The sequence below is a fragment of the Equus quagga genome, chromosome 22 (genome assembly GCF_021613505.1).
Source record: "Equus quagga isolate Etosha38 chromosome 22, UCLA_HA_Equagga_1.0, whole genome shotgun sequence".
Classification (NCBI taxonomy): Eukaryota; Metazoa; Chordata; class Mammalia; order Perissodactyla; family Equidae; genus Equus; species Equus quagga.
This window is the reverse complement of record NC_060288.1, coordinates 6,313,174-6,339,755: the sequence shown is the minus strand read 5'-3', so window position 1 is coordinate 6,339,755 and position 26,582 is coordinate 6,313,174. Positions and strand designations below refer to the sequence as shown.

The 26,582-nt window shown below is 43.8% G+C and overlaps 2 protein-coding genes across 3 annotated transcripts in view; both read right to left on the bottom strand.

The window, feature by feature from the left end:
* The window catches only part of RAB11FIP1 (RAB11 family interacting protein 1), a 29,567-nt gene extending 18,152 nt beyond the window's left edge, over positions 1-11,415 (bottom strand). The window contains exon 1 of one of the 2 annotated variants that reach the window (XM_046648431.1): positions 10,488-11,415. In XM_046648431.1, coding sequence (XP_046504387.1) covers positions 10,488-10,864 — 377 coding nt within the window. In that variant the 5' untranslated portion in view covers positions 10,865-11,415. The remainder of the gene's footprint in view (positions 1-10,487) is intronic. The other variant, XM_046648432.1, reaches the window with a different exon arrangement.
* A 2,947-nt stretch (positions 11,416-14,362) lies between these two features.
* The window catches only part of GOT1L1 (glutamic-oxaloacetic transaminase 1 like 1), a 33,603-nt gene continuing 21,383 nt past the window's right edge, over positions 14,363-26,582 (bottom strand). Inside the window, exon 10 of the mRNA XM_046648811.1 lies at positions 14,363-14,518. Within this exon, the coding sequence (XP_046504767.1) occupies positions 14,363-14,518 (156 nt within the window). The remainder of the gene's footprint in view (positions 14,519-26,582) is intronic.

The window sequence follows — 26,582 nt, the reverse complement described above, 5'->3', positions numbered from 1 at the left end:
GAATTTTAAAAAATCTGTGCTAGACTGATTAAAGCTGGAAAGGAAGACAGGAGCTGTTTCTTCTACTACCAATATTATCCTTATCATTAAATTCAAACAGTTTAAGCAAGGGATATTTGTCACAAGCATAATTCAACGAGTGAAAGCCACAATCCAGAAATGTCTCACCTGAAGAAATCCCAAACCAGAACACATTTGTGAGTTTCAACATTTAAGCACCAATTCAATTTTTAAGTGTTTCTGTACAACTGCCTTTTAGCTCACTTAATTCCAGTACCTCATGCAAGCAGTTCATAAATAATAAAGTCCCGCATGGCCACACAGCATGTGACAGCAGCGTGGGTGTGCTCTAGCATTATCTTTCACATAGGCCCAGAAAGCTTGAATTATCTCAGAAATCAGGGCTGGGTTCATTTGCCTAGTCCAAAGGGCAGAGTACAGAAGGAAAGCCATAATCCCAATGTAGCAAGTTTCTATTTAAACTCATATTCTGGAACCTATTAAAAATAATCAAATGATCCCTTCCATAAGCAATTCTCTTCACTTATAATTAAAACTCAGTTCCTCAAAAATTAAAAGGCTCTCTGAATATATAGAAAGTGACAGGAAATTTATATCAACTATATTTTTAAGGAATAACAGGCATAGGGGAAAAATTCAAATTATACAAAATGGTATAGAATGAAAACTTCAGTCTTCCTACCCATCCATGGCCCCTCAGTCAAGCGATGGTCTTGGGCATATACAAGCAAAAATGCATATTATCCAAACAGGCTGCCCCACTGTTTGGAGGGTTTTTTGGGTTTCTGAGGTCAAACACAAGAGAAGGCAACAACTAAAAATATAGAAAAATTCATTTATGTCTTCTACACTTACAAAAAGAGGTGGTTTGGGGGGAGTACTTTAATTCTTTTTTTTATTATTATTTTATCAAAGTCATACTGGCTTACAACACTGTGTAAATTTCAAGTGTACACCACTATCTTTCGGTTTCTGTATAGACTGCATCATGTTCACCAACAACAGACCGGTTTTTATCTGTCACCATATATATGTGCCCTTTACCCTTTTCACCCCCCTCCACCCCCTTTCTCCTCCGGTACCCACTAATCTGTTCTCTTATCAATGTGTTTGTTTATCTTCTACATATGAGTGAAATCATATGGTACTTGCCTTTCTCTGCCTGACTTATTTCGCTTAACATAATACCCTAAAGGTCCATCCATGTTGTCGCAAAAAGAACATGAAGTCAATAATTCAAAAAGATACATGCACTCCTGTGTTCATTGCAGCATTATTCACAACAGCCAAGACGTGGAAGCAACCCAAGTGCCCATCGAGGGATGATTAAATAAAGAAGATGTGGTGTATATATACCATGGACTACTACTCAGCCATAAAAACGATGTCCTATTAAAAGCAGCAAGGGAATGTAAAAAAGAATGATCTAGGTACAGGAAGGAAACAGGCAGGGTGCAGGACACAGAATCTGCCTCCCAAGTTGCTGGCTGGGGAGCTAGTGCCTGGATCCTCATTGTCGCATCTCCAGGGCTTTTAAAGAGTCATTTTGAAACCAGTTAAAACCATCCAACCATGCCCAATTCTCAGGGTCCATTTGCCTCAGAAGGTATGTTTCTCAAATACATGGAAAGCTGCTCCCGGGGGCCTTCCATCCGAATGTGGGGGGGCGAGGGCAGTGTGGCCCCCGCTGCCAGGAAACGCAGTCCCAGCGCTGCCTGCAGACATGCGGGGTTACACTTGGAAAGGACTGACTGGTATGTCTCAAAACTAATCTTTCTGCAGCTGAGGCAAACATGTTTTCCTTTAAAACATTCCAGAGGGCAGACATATGCAGAGAAATGATGGCTTCAGAGATTAAAGGCACATACAGAGAAACAATGGCTCCAGAGGTTTGGTCCAAACATTTTTACATGCCAGGCACTGGAAAGACAAAACGAAGAGGCCAGATTCTGCCCTGAAGAGCTGACCCTCCAGCAGGGCAGAGAGGGGGTTTACCAAACATCATAGTGTTTGTGACAGTGGGACAACCGCTGCCTTTTTTAAGCATGAGAAAATAACTAGACATGAAAAGGACCTCCCGCTAAAGTATACAGTTTCATCACACATAAGGATTCTTATACAAAAAAAGGTTCTTAGTTAATTTAAACCCCAAGGGGCCATAAGAACCACCTACTTAGGGACTCCAGCAAAATGAACTAATGCTGTATGCTCGCATTGGGCACAGGGGCTCCAGGAAATGCACGGCAAAGGAAGACCACCAGCTATACGAGCTACTTCAAAATTTTAAGGTGTGACTGTTAATTTCAAGAGATCCTTGTCTGTGGGTCCAGCTTGGACTCCAGGGTCAGTGATGGACCCCTCCCTGAGGAAAACCTCAACCATGACTTGTAGCCTGAGTTATCTCCACAGCAACCAAGCATTGTGACATAGGGGATTCTGGCCTCGGGGGAGGAAAGAAGTAGGAGGAACAGAACAGCCCTGACGTAGTGTTTGAAATGGAAGACATGCTCGATCCTTCTTAGATGAAATTTTAAAAAGCAGTTCATTAACTGTCTTCCCCAGGGAAGAAAAATAAGGCTGAAAATCAGTTGGGGTTAGCAGTTGAGAACATCTACAAGGGGTCTGGAAAAGGAGTGATTCCATGGGGGTAAGACGTCCACATGCTTCTCTGGGTAGCCCAGAAGCAATGCAGAGCAAACAGGACAGAGATGTTTATGACCTATAAAACGGCAGCGGTGTGGACCCTAGAGAAGCTCAGTGTAACAAGTTTTGTTGTTGACCAAGGTGGCTGGTCATCATTACCTAACTGTAAACACAGAATTACCAACCAGCCAACCTTGCCTCCTTAGGTTGACCTTCCCCTCTGACCACTGTCACCTACTTGCAAGAATTCATGGTAAATCATGAGAGCCACAAATGGCTGTTCTTGACCCTAATCCCTGAAACAGCCAATCTAGCAGCACGTGAGGCCATCTGTAGCCATCAAATGCAATCCCAAAATCTGGCCAATGACATGGTAAAGGAGAGATCATAGAAAAAGCAGGTTGAAATGCTTTTGGCATTATTTTAAGATTCTCCAAGAACTAGAAAAATTGACACATTTTTAAACATGTAAGTCTACCACTCCTGCAATCATCTATTTACCAGTTTTTTTATTTGATCACATCTCAAAAAGCCGCAAATGTTAATATTCTACCATCAGATCAGATATCTCACCTCTTGCCCAAATGTAAATGCCTCTGATGAATTCTAGTTGGTCTGCCAAAGAACGGGCTCATGGTAACCATGGGGTCCTTCATCACTTACTCAGACTTTAAGGATGGAAAAAGAAAATGCAATAGTCTGAATCCCCATCTCTCAGTCAGGACAAAAAAAAACAAACAAACTTCAGCGTAACAGACAGCAAAGAACGTTCTGTCCACTAGCCCACCCCCCCCCCCCCCCACCGACAGACTCACACTCCTTTCCATGGGAGCTCCTGGCAAGGAAGCGGAGCATCTACAATTTATCCCACAATCAAGGGACGTCCCAAAGAGGAGGAACAGAACCCACACCAAAAGCATTTTTAAGCCCTGTTTTAACAACAAATGGTTAGTACAAATGGAAAGTTCCATTAGCATAAAAGGAAAACCCCATAGGACTGGTGCTGTAGGAGGCAACATCCTTGAAGAAATATTGTGGGACCCAGCCTACCGCAGGCACCCTTCACACAGGCCCCCATTCTTTCTGATCACAGAGGCCTTTTCAGACCAGGCCTTCTGGAAGCCTTAATTGTTCCACCTGGGTCAGCCATGTCCTTTTTAACAAAAGAGTATTTAAAAAGTGAAGTGTGCAGCAGCCACACCTCTAGAAACATTTTTCTGGGATTTCTTATCAATGCTTTCCCTCCACTCCATTCAAAGGCCTGCATTCAAGAAAAGACACTTAATTATTGCTGCCGTTTTTCTCTCCACAGGCACATTCCTAAACGTGTCCCTCAGGGACGCCCTGGAGACTAAAAAGCCCTCGATTTTTCTCTAACAGATTATCTCCAGACTTCTCCCTGCAGAAAAGGAATTTCTCGTCTCATTAGTGGCTAAAAGCGGCTCCTTTGCCAAAGGCGTCATCAGCCACCAAGCTGCTGAAGGTAACCTGCTTCCTCATGTTAAGAAAGGGCTCTGTCGGGCAGGCCACATCCAAAACCGGGACTCGAAAAAAACAGGGCTTCGACCGCACACCTCGGACCCCTCAGCCTTTAACCCACTGGGCTAAACGTAAGATTCAACAGTTCTCTACAGCCACAAGCCAACGACCACCCGCCCTGTGCCTACTCACTCACCACTCACAGAGACGTGTATGAGCCCCTGGGCTAGTCACACAGCCAAGGACAAGACTGACATGGTCTCCGGCCAAGGGAAAAGCAGGTGAAAGTCAGGCTTGGTCTCCTCCTGAGCCAGCTGGGGCGTGAGATCTGACCTAGGACACCTTAAGCGGACCAGAATTTACTCGCCAAGTTTTTTCCAAGACAAATGATCTTGGCAGCGAACTGGTTTTCTTCAAAGCCTTCTTCAAAGGCCAAGGCAAGGGTCTAGGTGTTGATTTTGCTAGAATTCAAAGGCCCGGAGGTTTAGAGATCTGGACCCAATCCAGAACCAAAGGTCACCCAGGGAACTGCTCTGAGATGAAGATAAGGCCTAAAATGACCTCCTCTCACTCTCTCCATCTGGGCTAGCGCTTCTTAATCCTTCTGGAACTAAGCCAGCACTAGTGTCCCTCCACAAGTACAGGGTGCGAAGCATAGTCTTCTAGGACGTACGACCATATCAGATGTAAAATCATAGTATTTTAGTGGATATCTAAGATAATTGTCAAGGGGGAGAAGAGTGATGTCACCAAATGTATGTTGCAGTTGATGACATTTTAATAAGCATATGTCCTGCTTTTAATGTAATTATAACATTTTTTAGTTAATAACTACAATTAAAATGACATATCAGATACTACATACAAAGACCTTCCTCTGATCGTAGTTACAGAAATACAATAGAAGTCTTTGTAACCAAAAGAAGTTTAAGCAAAACAAAAAGGGCCCAAGACTCCTGTGTAGACTTACCTTCTCTGATGTGAAAAACATTCAAATGGTTGACTGACTTGCCTCAAGTGTTTTATTTTTCCTTTATGGGTTTATTTTTCCTAACATTATATATTATTTTTCCTTTTCTTAGTCCTATATTCCTTGAAGCAGTGACTTCATCAGCTGTTAGAGCACACCAGTGAGATTTCATCACCCACGCTCTTAAAAACAAAGACTTGGCCTGTCTTACTGAAACAGTAAATACTGGAAGAGACATACATATACGCACCCTGGCTTCAATGGTGTTTCCTACTAATTCACTCCAACAAAGACTCGACTCAGGGCTGTCGCTGCCCAGAGTTCCTTGTAATGGTGACCTCACTCTAGTATCACAGTGACTGTTGAGGAAAGAAAGCAGCCACCACTTCCTGATTCATTTTCAACAGCCAGCTCTCCTTATTTTATTTGTTCATTCTTAACACGTCCTCTCACTCGCCCCCACCCACATCCAATCCATCACCAGTCAGGTCAACTGAAGCTCCAAAATATTTCTGAAATCCACCCACCTCTGTCCATCTCCGAGGAGTCACCCTAGCCCAAGCCACCACCATTAGTCACCCAGATTACTCCAACAGCCTCCCATTCTGTCCATCTGATTCCAGGCCAGGACGGCTTCAAATCCATTCTCCATCCAATTGCCACAGTGATTCCTGACAAACTGGATCACACCACCCCTCTGCTTTTAACTCTCAGTGGCTTCCCACTGCTCTTAAATAAAGCCCTGCCTTCCTCTTCAGCCTCAGTCTACAGTCTCTCCAGCTTCTCAGCTGCTCCTGTCTCAGGGCCTTTGCACAGGCTGCTCCCCCTCCATCAGGCTCCCTTCTACTCTTCACTAGAGAAATTCTTCTTTATTCTTCAGGTCTCTGCTTCAGAGAGACTATCTGTAATCTTCCTTAAATCATGTCCTTCCTGCTTTTTTCTCTTACGACACCCTGTTCTCTTCCCCCACACTGCTTATCACAATACATGATTATTTATTTATGTGTTCATTTGTTTAATGTCTCCCTCCCCCACAGGCTCTGAGCATCCTGAAAGCAGGGATCATGGCTGTTTTGCTCACCACCGGTTACACCGTACACCCAACACCTGGCATAGGGCAGGCATTGAAAAATTATTAAAAAATTATTAAAAAATATTTACTCAGGAGCTGGCCCCGTGGCCAAGTGATTAAGCTCGCGAGCTCTGCTTCGGTGGCCCAGAGTTTCACCGGTTCAGATTCTGGGTATGGACATGGCACCCCTCATCAGGCCACGCTGAGGCAGCATCCCACATGCCACAGCTAGAAGGACCTACAACTAAAAATGCACAACTATGTACTGGGGGGATTTGGGGAGAAAAAGTAGAAAAAAATAAATAAAACTCACAAACCGTTAAAAAAATATATTTACTCAAAGTATGGATGAACTTTAAACACAGGGAAAAGCAGCTGGAACTTCCCCCACGCTAACTGAAGGTCTGACAGATGACACTGTAATCAAAGAAGACCATGACAAAGCATGAGGGGACATCTTTCACAGCACCGGAACCATGACTTTAAGGCACATTCCCCCTTCTTACTCATTTCATTCCATTTATATGAGCAGGGTAGGGTAATTTATCTCAGAGCCAACAGAGAACCAACTCAGCATTGGGCACTGAGACCAGTTTCCTCCCCGGAGTGGGAGGGGATGCGAGAGGTGGGAGGCTTCCAGGAAGGCTGTGTTATCTCCGAGAGGAATCCCCAGAAAGGAAAACCTTAACCAGGACAACATCACTCGAACTTTCCAATCTGTTATGAAAAACCTAAATGTGGTTAGAAAACGTACAGGGAGAAGCACAAATGTCGACGGCTTATAATTTGTGAATTATAGATCTCTACAGTCATCTGTCATTTCTCTGCATCCAGCTCTCCTAGTAAAACAACTATCTAGCCCTTAATTCTTTTTAATAACCCGAATTTACCTTAGCAACTTATGACAGAATCTTACTACGCTTACAGTTCGTCAAAATATCTGACCTTTAGTAATATCCAAATCCTTTCAGATGCAACCCAATTCCCTCTTGAATCTTTAAGAGATAGAAGAAGACGACTCTCCATCACTCACATTCTCTATGCATATCTGGAAACTATTCCAGTATTGTTTCATGATATTTAGTTACACGACGGCCTTTCAGTAGCCAGCATGAATGAATATTCATTTTAATCTGTCCTTAACAGGGGCCGGCCCCATGGCCAAGTGGTTAAGTTTGCCCGCTCTTCTTGGGCAGCCCAGGGTTTAACCGGCTCGGATGCTGGGTATGGATGTGGCACCGCTCATCAAGCCATGCTGAGGCAGCATCCCACATGCCACAACCAGAAGGATCCACAACTAAAATACACAGCTATGTACTCAGGGGGCTTTGGAGAGAAGAAAGAAAAATAAAAATTTTTTTTTTTAAAGTTTGTCCTTAACAGATTATTTCCCCAAATTTTGTTGCTTTTAGTATCCTGAAAAGATTTTTTTTTTAAATCAATCTAGGATCCCAAAGTACATCAGACTAGAGAGCTCCCACGTGTTGGTGACCTCGCCCTGCCTCTCCAATTCATGTCTGTTTTATGATCGTGAGACTTAACTGATTCCCAGTTTATTCAGCCCAACTAAGACCACAGGTCTTTCACAGCTAAGCATAAGAGCAAAGCCAATTCATTTCCCTTTCTTCCTCACTAAAGGGGCCATGCACTCTTCCCTATTAAATGCATCCTCGCTATATGCGAGCCTATTTGCTGTTTTAAAGATGTGTATTACACCACACTAAATTTGAGGTCCACAAAATCTGAGTCATTATAAAAAGTATACTCTCTTGACTCCAAATATATGATAGAAGGGGCCTTATCAAGAGAACAAATGGAAATATTAGCACAGTTAGCTCTTAACACCTTGAGTTTCAGCTTCTAGATCCATGACAAAAGTCGTACTCTATAGCAACAACTCTTCTTTGCTAGAGATTAACATGCATGCATGCACACACACACACACACATACACCCAACCTACAGACCAAGATTTGAGCTTTTGTTTTGTTTCCGTTTTTAATGTCTAAGGTGGAGTTAATAACTAGTTCAAATGACTTTCCTAGCCCAACCAGTTTCTTTCTTAAACTTCCGCCTCTCAGTGTACATCTCATTTTCCGAATGTCAGCTATCTCGAACACCCAACTGATGTACCAGGGCATCAGACAGGCTTAGCTTAACTGGGTTCCCCCAGCACCTTGGAAAGTCCCAGGAAGTGGTAGATGGAAAGCTTGCAATTTCACCTACCGCTAGAGGAGCAAAGAAGCCTTCCTTTGCACTTATTTAAAAAACCATCAATTAAGCTCCATTTTCCTACAAGTTGATACCATGACTAAGTGGTAATCAGCTCATATAACAGAGACAGGAATAACCATCTGGGTTTAGGATTACATCGGGGAGGAGGAGAAAAATGAAGATACAGAGACTGAACTTTTCCTGACACTGGGAGCTTAGGAAGGTTTTCACTCCTCACAAAGCAATAACAGAACCTTCTGAATCTATATGTGGGCCCCATTAATCCAGAAACACAGAAACATCCTACAAAGATCAATTAAGTCTGGCAACAAGCTCCATTTATGAATAGGGAAACTTGGGTGTTTAGAGACCAAATAGCCAGAAGTCCAGCAATGAGTCAGGACCGAAGTGGGCATCAGACCCAGGAAGCTGAAACCCCTATCTGCGGCAGGAAGATGAGATCTGTTTTTCGAGGGAATAAAACGTTCACATAAGAAACAGATGGCAGAGACGGAAGTTAATATCCACACATCTCAGGATGGGGCAGGACAAAGGATGGCCAACAGTGCCCAGTTGAAGCTGGAAAGGAAGTCACCTAAAGGCCCCAAACCTCATTTAATCAAATGGAAAGTTAGCATTGCTTCATCCCCTCCTTAGCAAAGATACTGCTTACCTATGGCTTGTAAACTGATGCCACGAGATACCCCATCCATCCTCACCTCAAGGCTCTCTATTTTCATCTGATTTGAGTTCAGAAATGCCTATTCATCTTTGGCCAGATAAGTGAATCAGGTATTACATTTGCAAGCATGCATACTGAAATTGGACCCACCCTACAAAAAAGGGAGTCTGGAAACTTCAAACCCTCTGGCTTTTCCTGTCTCCTTCACGAGGAAAGTTAACATACTGTTTATATCCAAACCACACAAAGTGAATTAGTGTGCTCCAAAAACTGTAGCAGTTAGGTGGCAACATGACTGCCTTGCATATTTAAGGCCCAGCAAAGCAACCAATTAAGCTAAGCAAGGCTAGCTTTGGGTACACTAGATTACCATAATCAAATGTTCCATTCTGAACACCTGCAAAGAGAACAAATAAATCATAATACGGTGGGGTGAACTGGGTTTTGCCCAGCTGTCCCCGCAGGAGTGAGAAACCCTAACGCAGAACTCTTGACCGGGGAACTACAGGTAAGCAGGCGTCCACTGGGAGTAGAACAGAGAAAACTAGACAAACTCCAAAGGGAAACAATGCCTACTTCCCAGCTGGGTCTCAGACCCGGGCTCCAGCCATCGCTGGGAAATCCTTACTAATTTGGGGCCAGGGCAAACAGGGTTAATATTTTTCAGTCTGAAAATTAAGACCAAACTGTTCTACCATTCTTTGGGGGAAGGGAGGGGCAAATTCTCTTCCCCAGCCCCTTCTGCCGCTGTGAGGTGGGGGTGGGCTCAGCCATCACCAGGCAACCTGCATTCCCCATTCCCCACCTCCTCCCACCCCGCACTGTAAAGCCCCTGCTCTGTCCCTGGGTGAGCCTTAGGGCCAGCGAGTGGCAGTGGGTTTCACTCCTCCAGTTAATCCTCCCTGCGCCCGGCAGGTCATTCTCAGCTCGGTGTCCAGTACAGAGAAATCCCCAAGAGGCTTTCCACCGAGGCTAAGGCGTGCATCAAAAAGACACACTACCCACACCGAGAAGAGATGTTCGCCAGCCCACATATATTTCAACTCATCAAAAATTCATTAAGCGCTTACTAGGTTCCACAAACTGAGAGCAAGGCTCAGCTGATTGAAAAATGTCCCAGGTATCCACGCTCCCCACCCCCGCCCTGCTTTCAAAGAGCGCACAGACAGGGAGAGCTGGGCGGGGCAGCTGAAGGAGAAGTTAAAGCTAGGTAAGAATACTACTACGAGTCCAGGGGATCCCTCTCGAAAGGCCCCTCTCCGTCCGCCCCCTTGGGACCCAGCAGCGCGGTGACTGCCGCGCTCACTCCAAGAGGACCTCCGCGCCCACACCACGCGTTCTGCCCGCCTGCCCCAGCCCGAGGGGCCGGCGCCTCCGCTCAGCGTCCTCTCCCCGGCCCCCACTCACTGAGTCTTCCGGCGGCCCTGGTGCTGGTGCAGCTCCTGCAGATCCACCTCGGCGCGGCCCAGGAACTTGTCGAGGCCGAGCAGCGCGCGGTGCAGCACGGTGAGCTGCAGGGTGGCGGCGGCTGCCGGCGCGGCCCCGGCCGACAGCAGCGGCGGCAGTTCGAAGGTGGCCTCCTCCCGCCACACCGGCGCGCCCAGGCTGCGCTCCGACACGGAGGTGGCGTACTTCTCCTTGCCCACCTGGATCACCGCGTACGCGTCGCTCGTGCCTCCGGGGCCCTTGGCCCTCAGGCCCCGCGCCTGCAGCACTGTCACCTGTACGTGCGTTGGGGACCACACGGCCCCCGGGCCCCGGCCCGCCGAGGCCGCCAGGGACATGATGACGGCGCCCCGATCCGCTAACAAACGAGGAGAAGATCGCCACGACGAGAAGATCGCCGCGACCCGCGGCTTCTACGGCCCGCCCCTCGGCCCCGGCCGCTTTAAGGCTTCCGGCCACGCCCCCGCCAGGACCCGCCTCCCCGGCAGGCGCCCCGCCCGCCCACCTGCCCGCGCCGCCCCCGGGAGCGCAGGCCGAGCACCCTGCGCCGAGGACCTGGCGGGCGCGGCGAGGGCGGCGGGGGCAGGGAGGACTCCGGTCCTAGAGGCAGTAGCACAGGGATGGGGGCCCCAGCTGCCAAAGGTGGCACCGCCGCCCCGGAACTGGCCCAAGCACTGACTTGGGAGTCAGACCTCACTTCCAGTCTGGCACTGCCAGTTGGCGGGTGCGTGACCTGGCAGCGATTACTTCACCTCTCTCGGTCTCGGTTTCTTCATCCGTAAAATGAGATAATCAGCTCGTAGAATTGCTGTAAAAAAATCATATAGCCTGGTAAATGGGTGAGTTCTCAATAAACGGTAGCTATAAAGGTAATAAGAAACATGAGCCCAAATCCTCTGCTCTTTCTACGTCGGCCCGCCCGCCGAATACGTTACTCTGGGGGAAGGTAGGTTCTGGGATGGTGCCAGGTGGTGGGGAAGGAGGAGGATCGTTTGAGGGCCTGAAAGGGGAAGGTAAAGCGGAGGGTGGGCAGAAGGTGGTGTGGGAGTGTCCTATTTTGCCCTGTGCTCACCAAATAAGGTGAGGCTAAGAGGCTAAATTAGGGAAGGGGAAGAAAGGAAGAACTGAAAATGGGATTGCCAAACCAGCCGTCAGGAGCAGACGCCCCCGCCCCACCCCCCATCAGTTCCCCATTTCTCCCTGGCTCGACCTTCTTCAGTTTCTCCCTGCTCTTTACCTCTGGGCTCCCAGTCAGTCACTTCCTTGTTCCAAATGTCCCTTAGATTGGCCAATTCCCTTTCTTCCTGATATCCTACTTCAAAGGCTCAACTGTCAGTCATCACATTGGAAAGCTCATTTTGAAAGCTTTCAGGTTTTACAGTTAAGGAAAGGCCCAGAGCCGAGAAGTTACTTGTTCAAGGTCCCACAATACAGTCGGGACTAGAACCCAGGTGTCCTGACTCCCATCCACTGTTTTTGCTGCATCCCTTGCATCTTCCCCATCCTCAGAGCCCCAGGCTTGGCTTGCTACTAATTTCCCCTGACCTCTCGGCTCTCCTCCCTCCAATCCGCACGGCACACTGCTGCGCTAACCTGCTCGAAATCCTGCAATGTTGCCTCACCACCAGCTGCATTAACTTCAGACTTGACAGAGATTTCAAGGCATTGCTATTTTGACCCCACTCTGACTCATTCTCCTCTATCTCCTGAACAAACTATAGCCCAGATAATCTTCCCACCTCCAGGCCTTTACTGGCTTGGCCGTCTCGTGGCTGCCCTGCCAGCCTCTCTGCCTACCCAGGTCCTAGCCACTGCAAGACTTCACTCAGGTTTCTCCAAGGTTTGGCTTCTGATGGCCCCCTTCAGGGCAGGGACGAGGTGTCACCTGTTTAACTTGTCCCCTCCACAGCCCCTAGCAGACACCTGGGTCCACAGTAGGTACTCAGGAAGTGCTATGGAATTGAAGAGTTTGCAGGTTATTCCAGCCAACCATGAGTACCTAGTGTGCCCTTTTACCATGTAGAAAATTAGAAGACAGACATTCTGCCTCAGATTTGCAACTGAGGGTGACTACAGTGTGGGAAAGGCCTAGTTAGTATGTTGTAAATATTTAACGGTCATCAGAAGGGAATGGAAAGGAGGCACCAGACATGAGGTGGCAGGAAAACCTAAGAGAACTCTGTTATTTGGATTTCCCCTTCTTGATGATCTATTAACCTCGTTCAACCTCTTGGCTCCATTATTATCGTAAAGATTTGTTGAGAACTTTACTCTGTGCCTAGGTTGTGCTAGGTGCTACGGAGGGAACAAAGTCCTCCCTGAGACCCAGTTCCAAGGCACACCATGGCAGATGCTATAAAGGAAGTCCTGTGTTAATAAAATGCTTTGGACGTTTTGAGAACAGAGCAATTTCTCTAAGCAGGTGGACATTTTTGAAGGAAGTAGCATTGAGTTGGGCCCTAAAGGATATACCAGATTTGATGGGCAGAGAAGGGGAAATGGGGGAAAACATTTCAGGAGGAGAGAACAGAGCAGCTGAAGCGAAGGCATGGGGGCCAGAGAGTTCATGACATGTACAGGGGTTGTGAGCACCCCCATTGGGGCTGGACTGCGGGATTTTTTAGAAGTGCACTGGGGATGGGTGGTAGAGATAAGCCAGCCAAGCTAGGTAGGCCCAGATCCTGCAGATCACAAACACTAGGCGACAGAGGATATGCCCCGGCGTCAGACCAAGCGAGCCAGCCTTCAGAGGAGTTGAGCAGTGGTGTGATCAGGCCGTGCTTCAGGTTGCGAGGCAGTAGGAGCAGAAGTAGCCCAGCAGCCGAGAGCATGGCAGGTCAGAGCCAGACACCTTCCTCCATTTTCATCTGGGGACGTCGGCCTCCTGCCCCTTCTGGCCCACCCCTTAGCCATTCTTGGTGTCTGTTCTAAGTTGATGCTGCCTCCAGTAAGGCATCTACTTCCTTCTTGGTTGTCCTCCTGTCCACTACTCCACTACACCCCAGCTGGACAACGTCAAAGATTTGGGATCAAAAGTGACCCTGGGAGTAAAGTTTTTCAGCTCTGGTCTCCCCCCTCTCCCACAGTAAAGAGAGCAAGGAGTGAAACCTGGCTGGACAGTCTCAAAGGCTGAGAGGACACAAAGCACCCCTTCCACTCCCGGAAAGGATTAGAGGACAAAGAGGGAGGGTCAGGGGTGGGAAGGAAAACTTATGAGCACCTTGTGACCTCATGTGTTTGGGTTTCTGTCAGACACAAATAGGCTCTGTGGTCAAAGCAGAGGTGGTGGGTTAGGGGAGGGCAACGGTGCCTTACCACCTGGGAAATCAAGATCCTTCTCTCTAGAGACAGGCGGGCGCAGGGTTAGCTCAGAGGGTGGGGCACACCAGAGGCAGGAATTGGACATTTGTCGGAGCAGAGAGATGCCAGGAGCTCCAGCACAGGGCGTGCTGGGAGCTGGCTTCCTGCCCGCCAGACCCCTCGGTGCTGGTCTTCTCCCCTCCTCCGGCCAGAGCACACTGTCTGTCCTTCCAGACTCACTCACTGACGCCCACGAGTGAGAGTCTGCCTTCTCCCAACCTCACAGACCCTCAGCGGGCTGAGGGCTGCCCAGGCCCTGTCCCCGCCTGCCCGGGGAAAGCTCCGCCCGCCGGCTGACCCCTCTCAGTTCGCTGAATTCCGGGAGTGTTTGCAAACACCTCCCACAGCCAGGGCGCGGCAGGCTGACTCTCTTTCCTCTCACCCTGCCCCGCCTCTCGCTCTGCCTGAAAGAGGAAAAGAGTTTCAGCGGGCCCTGAGCACGTGGCCACGGCGCCCGGCAGGTTAGACCGGGCAGGTCAGTCTCCTGTCCTCCTCCCAGGGCAGCGGAGCAGAGCCCCGGACCCCCGGTCGCCGCGGGCAGCGCCCAGCTCTGCCGCCAGACCCCGGGCACAGAGGCGCTCTCGGGCCAGCGGGGAAGAAGGCCCCTCCTTAGGCGACGTGTAGAGCCGGGGCTGGGGCGCGGAGGCAGGGCAGGCGGAGGGAGCAACTTCCACTGCCCTGCTCGCTGCCAATCACCTCCACCCACAGCTCCTCAGTGTCCCCCAACTGCAGGAACACTGACTCTAACATCACCTGGGGCCTCTGGATGGGCTCATGCGCTATCACAAGGGAGGAGCAGAAAGCGGCTGGTCATGGCCACTTGTCTTTTTCCTTTGCCTCAGACTGGGGGTGTGGTGACAAATGTCCACACATATGACTCATTCACTGAGGCTCTTGGTAAATAGCCCTCTGGCTTCTCCAGGCCTAGCTGCCTCTGCCTCCTGCCCACCCGGCTGACCAAGACTCTCTTCCAGGTGTAGGCTCCAGGAGCAAGGGCTTCCTGCTTGGCGGGTCGGGGAGCCCCAAGAGCAATCCCCGACGTCAGGCTCTCTTTCCATGGCCCCAATGGCTGTGGCAAAGTGGGGGTTAAGACTACTGCCAAACTGGACAGAGAGTGATCTCAGGAGGCAAATGGCTAACCATTTCCCCTACAATCTTGTTGACAGTATTACTTTAACAAAGCTTGTATCATAGATAACACAAAGGTATTATCTTTCCAATTTGTTGGGTCCCTTCAGCGAAGGCTCCTGATTCCCTCGGCTAAAAGACTGTAGAGAATGTGTACTCCTCACCTTCCCACTTTCTGCCCAAAGCCTTCCCTTCCGCCTCTCCCATTCAGAACTGCTTCTTATTTCCCAGCTTATTTCTTGTACTCTGATTCAGTCCTTTCTTTAATCACTTGTAAGCATTTCAAAGGCAGGAAATGTCCTCAGCTTTGCATCGCCACGTCTAGCTCTCCCAATTTCAACAGAAGGCAGTTCAAGTTAAGTAGAAGAGACATAAACAACTTCTAACCCTTCAGCATTATTCCATTCGATCTCTGCTACCACCACTTTAGCACTACCTTGTATAACTATTTTTTTTAAATATAAGGTTTATTTTTTCTGATTATATACAAATATATGTTCTCTGTAGACACAAGCCACGCTCCACCTTCCCAGAATCAGTTTCATGGCATACGGGGGAAAAAGGTTTTGATTGTTGGTTCCTCCTTGGATTGTCCCATTGGAAGCTACCGCTCAGGGTCTGGTTCTCTTGCTGAACTCTCCCGTAGAAGCCATGAGCCTCCACTTTCTCAACCCTAGACACAGACCCCACTGCGACAGAGCTGGCCAAGAGGTGAGTATGAGCAGCCCCACAATCTCTTTCTTCCTCTTCCCTTTAGATGGCACAGGGCTGATGGGTCCGTTGACTTTTGACACCCTAAGGAATTATAATGGAGGCCTGGAAGCTTAAAGCCCAGCACCTGACATTTTACAAAGTCCAAGGGAGAGCGTCAGAATAAAGGACTTTTACCTAGGGGTCCCCTCCTGCAACACCAGGTTCTGACGAGGTTCTCTCCTTACCTGCCCTCTTCTTACCTGCTCCTATGGTCCCTCTTAAGACTCTCTGCCCATCTTCGGGAAATTCTATCCCTTACCTATCCTAGGATGCATAACACCTTTCCTAAGTCTGAATCATTCACCCTGGAGTAACATTTCCCCCCAACACCCCTGCCACGCACACATCAAGTTTGGAGGACACCTTCAGCAAGAAAGGTCAGCGACACTAAAGTCTTATAAACAGTTGGGGAAACAAACTACAGAAGAGCCCCGTCTGTCGCACAATTGGGTCCTCCAATTCAAGTTGTCTTCAAAACGCGTTAGACTAAAAATACATACACATGGCCCCAAAACAAACATTCCTGAGATGGTACCACCTAAACCCATATTGAAAAATAAAATGTTGTCATAATCATTCATAATGTTTAATAAGCTTATGTATTGAAATCTAATATTCAGAAAATAGAAGAAAAGTGTATAATATAGGAACAGATTTTTTTAAACAAACTTTATTAGAGCATTACAGCCTAGCTATAACAAAGGAAAGAAGATGAAAAGAAAATGGCTACGAACATTATATGCAGAAAAGTGCACAGAAGTGTTTTGCTTGGTGAATTTTCCGCACTCAGATCAAGAAATAGAAGAATGTCAGCTCCTGCAGAACTCTCCCTGAGTCCCTCCCAGTCGCCAGGCCCCTCCTTTCCAAAGGTAACCACTCTCCTGACTTCTATCCGCATAGAGTAGTCTTGCTATTTTCAAACATTATATAGATGAATCATACATTACGTATTTATTTGGGCTCTGGCTCCTTTCACAGTATTTATGTTTATGAGATTCAGCAGTGCTGTTCATGCAGCAATAATTTGTTCACCTTTATTGTTTTATTGTATTCCGTGGTATGATGATACCACAATTTATTTTTCCTTCTACAGTTGCTAGACATTTAGGTCGTTCCTAGTCTGGGGCTTGTAGTGGGCTGAGTGATGATACCCCCAAAAGATATGTGCACATCCTAATCACTGGGACCTGTGAATGTTACTTTGTTTAGAAAAAAAGAGTCTTTGCAGATGTAATTAACTTAAGGATCTTGAGATGTGGAGATCATCCTGGATTATCCAAGTGGGCCCTAGATCCAAGGACACGTACTTAAAAGAATGAGGCAGAGGGAGATGACGCAGACAGGGGAAAACACCATGAGAAAAAGGAGGTGGACGTTGGAGTGATGCACCCACAAGCCAAGGAATGCCCACAGCGGCCAGAAGCTTGCAAGAGACAAGGAAGAGAATTTCCCCTAGAGCCTCCGGAGGGAGTGCAGCCCCAATCACTCGGTAATTTCAGACTTCTGGCCTCTAGAACTGACCATGAGAGAATCAATTACTGTAGTGTTTGCCACCGAGTTGGTGGTCATTTGTTATAGCAGTGGCAGGAAACTAACACAGATCTATTAGAAATTAATTTGCTATGCATTCTTGTACGTCTTTTGGTACATATACATAAACATACACACACCTAAGAATGGAATTGCTAGATCATAGGGTGGACATATGTTTAGCAAAAGAGATATTGCCAAACGATTTTCCGTAGTAGTTATACCAATTTATACTCCCACCAGCAGTATTTGAGAGATCCGGTTTCTCCACATCTTTGTCAACCTTGGTGTTGTCAATCAGTATTTGCCCTACTGGTGGATGTGCAGTGGTTTTAATTTGTATTTCCCTGAAGATTAATGAGATTGTGTGCTGAATTATTGGCCATTTGGATATGATCTTTTGTGATGTGCCTACTCATTTCTTTTGTCCATTTTTTTCCAAAAACTTTTTGAAAATTCAAAATTTTTTGTCTTCTTATTGATTTGTAGGATATATATATATAATACATATTTTATACCTTTGTCAAAAAAACGTAATGCAAATTCTTCTCCCACTCTGTGGCTTTCCTTTTCATTCTCTTAGTGGTGTTTTGGAGTAAAAAGAAATTCTTAGTTTTAGTGAAATCTGAGTTATCAATCTTTTCTTTTGTGGTTAGTGCTTTTGTGCCCTTTTTAAGAAAACTTTGCTGCCCCAAAGTCATGAATATGTTCTCTTTTATAATCTTCTAGAAGCTCTATTGCTTTACTTTCACATTTAGATTAGCATTCCATCTGGAATTAATTTTTGTGTATTGTTAGATGATAATTTTCAAAAGAAAGATAAAATTGTGACTCATAAAGATATAAAAATGAACACATTAAAATTTTATTTAACTTATTAAGAACGCAATCTAGCAAGGTGTTTCGACTTGTTCAAAGGTGAATCCAAAGAACAGACACGTTTATAGATCACGAATATTGAAATGAGTATGCAAATAGAGGCAAAACTGGTTTTCCACAGTGGGGGACAGAGTGAATTTATTTTCATGAATTTTGCATTGCTATCAGCTATCTACAAGTTACAGAGTTGTAAAACAGCTGCCACAAAATCAAAATCAGACAACCCAGAGGCTATGCTACAGAAAATGCAGTTTTCCACTGAAGCACAAAATTTTCCCTACCATATAGTATGAGATAGGGGTCAAGATTCTTTTTTTTTTTCCCCATAAGTATATCACATAGACCCAGTGCCATTTATTAACAAATGCAGCTTTCCCACCAGCTCTTCAGTGTCACTACTATGTGTGGATTCGATGCTGAACTTTATTCTGTTCCTCTGGTCTATTAGTCTATTCTTGAACCAATGCCATGCTGTCTTAATTATCATAGCTTTATGATACATCTTGATATCTAGTCATGTAAAGCCTTCAGCTTTGTTCTTCCTCTGTCTGAATTTCTAGGTTATTTTTGGCCCTTTGCATTTTCATATAAATTTTAGAATCACCCTGTTCATTTCTAAAAAAAAAAAAAATTGAACTTATAGATCAATTTGGGGAAATTTGACATCTTTTCAGTGAACAAGGTATGTCCTTTTTTAATTTAGTTTCTCTCAATGTTTGTAGTTTTCTACATAGGTCTCGTACTTCTTCCATTAGATTTATTCCTAGGTATTTGATGTTTTTGATGCTATTGTAAATAGTATCATTGTACATATTAATTTTTTAATAGCCATTCATAATTTGTAAAACATCTCTGGTCGTTAGAGAAGCCAGTCAGTCACAAAACACAGAGCAGTGTTTGATCTTTCTCCTTCATTCGCCCTCTTCCTCTCCGACATACATACACACCATCCAGTGAGGTCCTTCCAGCCTGCCAGGAATAAGAAAGAGGGCTCCCAGACCTCTCCGTGGCTGCTCCCTTGAGAACAGAGATTGCCATTTGAAACTGGACTCTATTAAATTCTTAACCTAAACCCCTCACTCACCTCGGTTTCTTTCCTTTTTTTTTTTTATCTCAAGCCTCTTTTTATTTAATTTATTGAGATATAATTCACATAGCATAAAATTCACTATTTTAAAGTGTGCAATTCAGTGGTTTTTAGTATATTCACTATATTGTACAACCATCACCACTATCTAATTCTAGAACATGACCATCACCCAAAAAAGAAACCCCATACCTATTAGCAATCAGTCTCAATTCCTCTGCCTCCCACCCCTGGCAACCGCTAATCTGCTTTCTGCCCCTATGGCTTTGCCAATTCTGGACATTTCATATAAATGGAATCATAGGACATGTGGCCTTTCGTGTCAGGTTTCTTTTGCTTAGCCTAATGTTTTCAAAGTTCATCCAGGTTGTAGCATGTAACAGTACTTCACTTGTTTTTATGGCATTGCCTCAGTTTTCATCTAGGAAAGGAGTAAGGATTGGTTCATAGGAAATCTGGAAAACAAAGAAAAGTAGAAAGAAGTTTTTAAAAAATCACTTATATTCCACCTTGGAAAAATGACAACTGTTACTGTTCCAGTGTATTTTTTTTCTATCATTTTATTGAGGTCATAGTGGTTTATAACATTGTGTAATATCAGGTGTACATTATTATCTATCAGTCACCATATATATGTTCCTCTTTACCCCTTTCACCCACCCTCCAACCCCCTGCCCCTCTGGTAACCACTAATCCATTCTCTTTGTCCGTGTGTTTGTTTATCTTCCCCATATAAGTGAAACCATGAGGTGTTTGTCTTTCTTGGTCTGGCTTATGTCGCTTAACAGAATACACTCAGGGTCCATCCATGTTGTTGCAAATGGGACGATTTTATCTTTTTTATGGCTGAGTAGTATTCCATTGTGTGTGTATATATATATATATATATACCATGTCTTCTTCATCCATTCATCAGTTCATGGGCACTTGGGTTGCTCCCACATCTTGGGAGCAGTAATGCTGCAGTGAACATAAGGGAGCATAAGTCTCTTTGAAGTGTTGATTTCAAGTTCTTTGGATAAATACCCAGTAGTGGGATAGCTGGGTCATGTGATATTTCTATTTTTAATTTTTTTAAAAATCTCCATACTGTTTTCCATAGTGGCTGCACCAGTTTGCATTCCCACCAGCAGTGTATGAGGGTTTCCTTTTCTCCACATCCTCTCCAACATTTGTTATTTTTTGTCTCGGTGATTGTAGCCACTCTAACGGGTGTGAGGTGATATCTCATTGTAGTTTTGATTTGCATTTCCCTAATAATTCGTGATGTTGACCGTCTTTTCATGTGCTCGTTGGCCATTTGTATATCTTCTTTGGAAAAATGTCTGTTCATATCCTCTGCCCATTTTTTGATCTGGTTGTTTGTTTTGTTATTGTTGAGTTGTGTGAGTTCTTTATATATTTTGGAAATTAATCTCTTGTCGGATATAAGATTTGCAAATATTTTCTCCCAGTTGGTGGGTTGTCTTTTCATTTTTTTCCTGGGTTCCTTTGACTTGCTAAAGTTCTTTATTCTGATGTAGTCCTGTTTGTTTATTTTTTCTTTTGTTTCCCTTGACTGAGTAGACATGGTATTCAAAAAGATGCTGCTAAGACTGAGGTCAAAGAATGTACTGCCTATATTTTCTCCTAGGACTTTTATGGTTTCAGGTCTTACATTCAAGTCTTTAATCCATTTTGAGTTAATTTTTGTGTATGGTCTAACATAATGGTCTACTCATTCTTTTGCACGTGACTGTCCAGTTTTCCCAACACAATTTACTGAAGAGACTTTCCTTTCTCCGTTGTATGTTGTGGCTTCTTTGTTAAAGATTAGCTGACCGTGGATGTGTGGTTTTATTTCTGGGCTTTCAATTCTGTTCCATTAATCTGTATGTCTGTTTTTGTGCCAGTACCATGCTGTTTTGATACTATAGCTTTGTAGTGTATTTTGAAGTCAGGGATTGTGATCCCTCCAGCTTTGTTCTTTTTTCTCAGGATTACTTTAGCTATTCAGGGTCTTTTGTTGCCGCATATGAATTTTAGGATTCTTTGTTCTATTGCCGTAAAGAATGTCATTGGGATTCTGATTGAGATTGCATTGAATCTGTGGATTGCTTTAGGTAATATGGACATTTGAACTATGTTTATTCTTCCAATCCATGTGCATGGAATATCTTTCCATTTCTTTACATCGTCTTCAATTTCTTTCAATAATGTCTTACAGTTTTCAATGTATAGGTCTTTCACCTCCTTGGTGGAATTTATTCCTAGATATTTTATCCTTTTGTTGCAATTGTAAATGAGATTGCATTCTTGACTTCTCTTTCTACTAGTTCGTTATTAGTGTATAGAAATGCAACTGATTTTTGTAAGTTGATTTTGTACCCTGCAACTTTGCTGTAGATGTTGATTATTTCTAATAGTTTTCTGATGGATTCTTTAGGATTTTCTATATATAGAATCATGTCATCCACAAACAGAGAGAGTTTCACTTCTTCCCTTCCCATTTGGATTCTTTTTCTTGCCTAATTGCTCTGGCCAAAACCTCCAGTACTATGTTGAATAGGAGTGGTGAGAGTGGCCACCCTTGTCTTGTTCCTGTTCTCAGAGGGATGGCTTTCAGTTTTTCACCGTTGAGTATGAAGTTGCCTGTGGGTTTGTCATATATGGCCTTTATTATGTTGAGGTACTTTCCTTCTATACCCATTTTGTTGAGAGTTTTTTTCATAAATGGATGTTGGTTCTTGTCAAATGCTTTCTCTGCGTCTATTGAGATGATCATGTGATTTGTACTCTTCATTTTGTGAGTGTGGTGTGTCACACTGGTTGATTTGTGGATGTTGAACCATCCCTGCATTCCTGGTATAAATCCCACTTGATCATGGTGTATGATCCTTTTGATGTATTGCTATATTCAGTTTGCCAATATTTTGTTGAGTATTTTTGCATCTATGTTCATCAGTGATATTGGCCTGTAATTTTCCTTCTTTGTATTGTTCTTGTCTGGTTTTGGTATCAGACTGATGCTAGCCTCATAAAATGAGTGAGGAAGCATTCTGTCTTCTTCAATTTTTTGGAATAGCTTGAGAAGGATAGGTGTTAAATCTTCTTTGAATGTTTGGTAGAATTCTCCAGAGAAGCCATCTGGTCCTGGACTTTTATTTTGGGGGAGGTTTTTGATTACTGTTTCAATCTCTTTACTTGTAATTGGTCTATTCAGATTCTCTATTTCTTCTTGATTCAGTTCTGGGAGGTTGTATGAGTCTAAGAATTTATCCATTTTTTCTAGGTTATTCAATATGTTGGCATATAGTTTTCATAGTATTCTCTTATAATCCTTTCTATTTCTGCAGTATCCATTATAATTTCTCCTCTTTCATTTCTAATTTTGTCTATTTGAGGCTTCTTTTTTTTTCCTAGTGAGTCTGGCTAAGGGTTTGTCAATTTTTTTTTATCTTCTCAAAGAACCAGCTCTTAGTTTGATTGATCCTTTCCACTGTTTTGGGGGGTTTTTTGGTCGCTATTTCATTTATTTCTGCTCTAATTTTTATTATTTCTCTCCTTCAGCTGACCTTGGGCTTTGTTTGTTCTTTTCCTAGTTCTGTTAGGTGTAGTTTAAGATTACTTATTTAAGATTTTTGTTTGTTGAGGCGGGCCTGTGTTGCTATGAATTTCCTTCTTAGAACCACTTTTGCTGCATCCCGTAAGAGTTGGTATGATATATTTTCATTTTCATTTGTCTCCATGTATTTTTTAATTTCTCCTTTGATCTCTTCATTGATCCAACGTTTTTTCAGTAGCATGTTGTTTAGTCTCCATATATTTGTGACTTTCCAAACTTTTCTTTTTTGTAGTTGATTTCTATTTTCCTATCATTGTGGTCGGAAAAGATGCTTGATATGATTTCAATCTTCTTAAATTTATTGACACTTGCCTTGCTTCCCAATATACGGTATATCTTTGAGAATGTTCCATGTGCACTTGAGAAGAATGTGTATTCAGTTGGTTTTGGATGGAATGTTCTCTCTATATATATCTATTAAGTCCATCTGATTTAGTTTTTCGTTTAAGTCCACTATTTCCTTGTTGACTTTCTGTCTGGATGATCTATCCCTTGATGTAAGTGTGGTGTTGTGGTCCCCTACTATTATTGTGTTGCTGTCAATTTCTCCCTTTAGGTCTGTTAATAGTTGCTTTATATACTTTTTTGCTCCTGTGTTAGGTGCACATATATACATAAGTGTTGCGTCCTCCTAGTGGAGTGTCCCTTTTGTCGTTATATAGTACGCCTCTTTGTTTCTCATTATCTTTTATATCTTGAAGTCTGCTTTGTCTGATATAAGTGTGGCAACACCTGCTTTCTTTTGCTTGCCATTTGCTTGGAATATCATCTTCCATCCCTTCACTCTGAGCCTGTGTTTATCTTTAGAGCTGAGATGTGTTTCCTGGAGGCAGCATATTGTTGGGTCTTGTTTTTTAATCCATCCAGTCACTCTGCGTCTTTTTATTGGGGGAATTCAGTCCATTTACATTTAGAGTGATTATTGACATACGAGGGCTTAATACTGCCATTTTATCTCTTGTTTTCCAGTTGTTCTATAATTCCCTTGTTTCTCTTTGCTTGTATTTCTGATGCAATTTCAGTTTGGTGGTTTTCTGTGATGGTTTTCTCAGTTCTCTTTTTATTTATGATTTGTGTCTCTCCTATGATTTTTTGTTTAGTGGTTACCATGAGGTTTGTATGAAAGATCTCATAGATGACATAGTCCCTTTTCTGATAGTTTCTTATCTGCATTAGTCTAAGTAGGTCTCTTCCCTCTTCCCCATCTAAGGTATTATTGTTCCAAACTATTCTGTTTTGTGTTGTGAGTTTGTGATGAAAATGAAGTGTTTATACTTATTTATGATGCTTTCCTTCCTTTTATCTTTTCTGTTAAAATTAAATATTTGCTAACCTGTTCTGATAGAGAGCTGCAGTTTTCTGGTTTTGTCTGTCTATTTATCCCCTTGCTCAAGGCTTTGTAAACCTTTGCCCTTTTTTTTCAGGTATGAGAGCATCCTTGATCATTTCTTGTATGGGAAGTCTAGTGTCGATGAACTCCCTCAGCTTTTGTTTGTCTGAGAAAGCTTTTACTTCTGCATCATATTTGAAGGATGGTTTTGTTGGATAGAGTATTCTTGGCTGGAAGTTTTTGTCTTTCAGTATTTTGAATATATCATTCCAATCTCTCCTAACCTCTAAGGTTTCTGCTGAGAAATCCACTGAAAGCCTGATAGGGGTTCCTTTGTAGATTATTCTCTTCTTCCTTGCTGCCCTTAAAATTTTTCCTTTGTCATTTACTTTTTCCAGTTTTACTATGATATGCCTTGGAGAAGGTCTTTTTGTATGTATATAATTAGGAGTTCTGCTAGCTTCATATACTTGTAAGTCCAGTTTTTTCCCCAGTTTTGGGAAGTTCTCTGCTATTGTTTCTTTGAGCAAGCTCTCTGCTCCTTTTTCCCTCTCTTCTTCCTCTCCAATACCTATAATGCTTATATTGCATTTCCTGATTGAGCTGGATATTTCTCAAAGAATTTCTTCTCTTTTTTTAAGTCTTAATTCTCTTTCCTCCTCTACCTGAAGCATTTCTATATTTCTGTCCTCTAAATTACTAATTCTGTCCTCCATAACATCAGCTCTGTTTTTTAAGGTCTCTAGATTTTTTTTTTTTTTTTAAATCTCGTTCATCGTGTTCTTCATCTCCCCAATATCTGTTTGGTTTTTTTTTTTAGGGTTTCAATCTCTTTGGTGAAGTATTCCTTCTGCTCATTAATTTTATTCTTGAGTTCACTGAACTTTGTTTCTGAGTTTGCTTGTAACTCATTTCTTTATGACAACTATTTTGAATTATCTGCTATTTCAATTGTAAATTTCTGTGACTTCAGGATTGGTTTCTGGAGAGTTGTCATTTTTCTTCTGCTCTGGAGTGTTAATGTAGTTCTTCATGGTGTTTGATGAAGTGATCCTTTGCCAGCACAGTGGTAGTATCAGGCCACAGATTCCACCTGCAACCACTGCAGCGGGGTGAGAGTGGGCAGGAGCTGTGTTTCCTGACCACACCATGTCTGCTGGAAGTTGTGCCAGTAGGACTTGTCTGCATTTGCCCACTGGCCACAGCTGCTTGGCGGGTCACACATGCACTCACAGGTGCTCTGGTGCAGATCCACTGCCTTGGCCAAGGACAGCTGAGCTGGTGCACAGGGTGGGGGGTGCTTTCTTTTACATGCACTCAGGCCTGCTCTGTGCTCACAGGTGGTTCACTTGGGCTGCTGTGTGTGGAGGGGGGACCCACGCGGTGGCTACGCTGCACCACTCAGTGTGGAGCATTCCCGTGGGCTGGGCTGCAAGTCTGAAAGTGAAGCATTCACATGCAGGTCTGCCTGCCCCGCAGCCTCATCTTATAGTCACACACTGGCTGCTGTGTGAGGACCCTGATCTAGATCCCTACTGCTGTGGATGTGGAGGGGATCCACTCACCTCCTTCCACTGCTTCCCAGAGAGCCAGTACTCCCACCTTCAGATGTATGGCTACATGGATCTCTCAGATGTCCTATTGTGGTTTGTAGGGAATCCTCTGTTGGTTAATGAATGACCATTTGGTTGTAACTTAGTGAGGAGAGACTGAGGTAACAGCTAACTTGGCCATGATGCTGACATCACTCTCCAGTGTGCATTTTTCCAGTGTTTTTTCTATGCACACTTTCCTTTAAAGTAGTTGAGATTATACTGTATGTGCAATTTTGTATCCTATTTTTCTCCTCATTTTCTCATTTTATCAGAACTTTCGTATACTTAATTTCCAAAGTTTGCTTAATTTCATTAATGTACACTAGTTTTTAACCATCTCCCTATTTTCAAACATTATACTATAAATAACACTTACATGAAAATCTTTGTACATAAAAGACTGTCCATATTTAGATTTATTTTCTTAACTTTTTTTACTTAGGATGTATCCTGGGAAGTGGATCAAAAGCTGTGAACATTCTTAATATTCATTATACATAATGACAAGTATCACTCCCTCCAATAATGTATTGGAAAAGCTATTTCACAAAGCCTTCACCAATATTGAGTATTATACACTTTATATTCCTGTTAATTTGATAGATTAAATGATAATTTCTGCACTATGCAAGTACAAAATAGTGTGATTGCATTTCTTTGATTTTTGACAAAGTTGAATATTTTTTCTTGTGTGTCAATTATTTTATTTTACACATGAACTGTCTGTTCACATCCTTTGCCCAATTTCTCTATTGGAGTCTTAAGGTTTTTTTAAATTAATTTATAAATA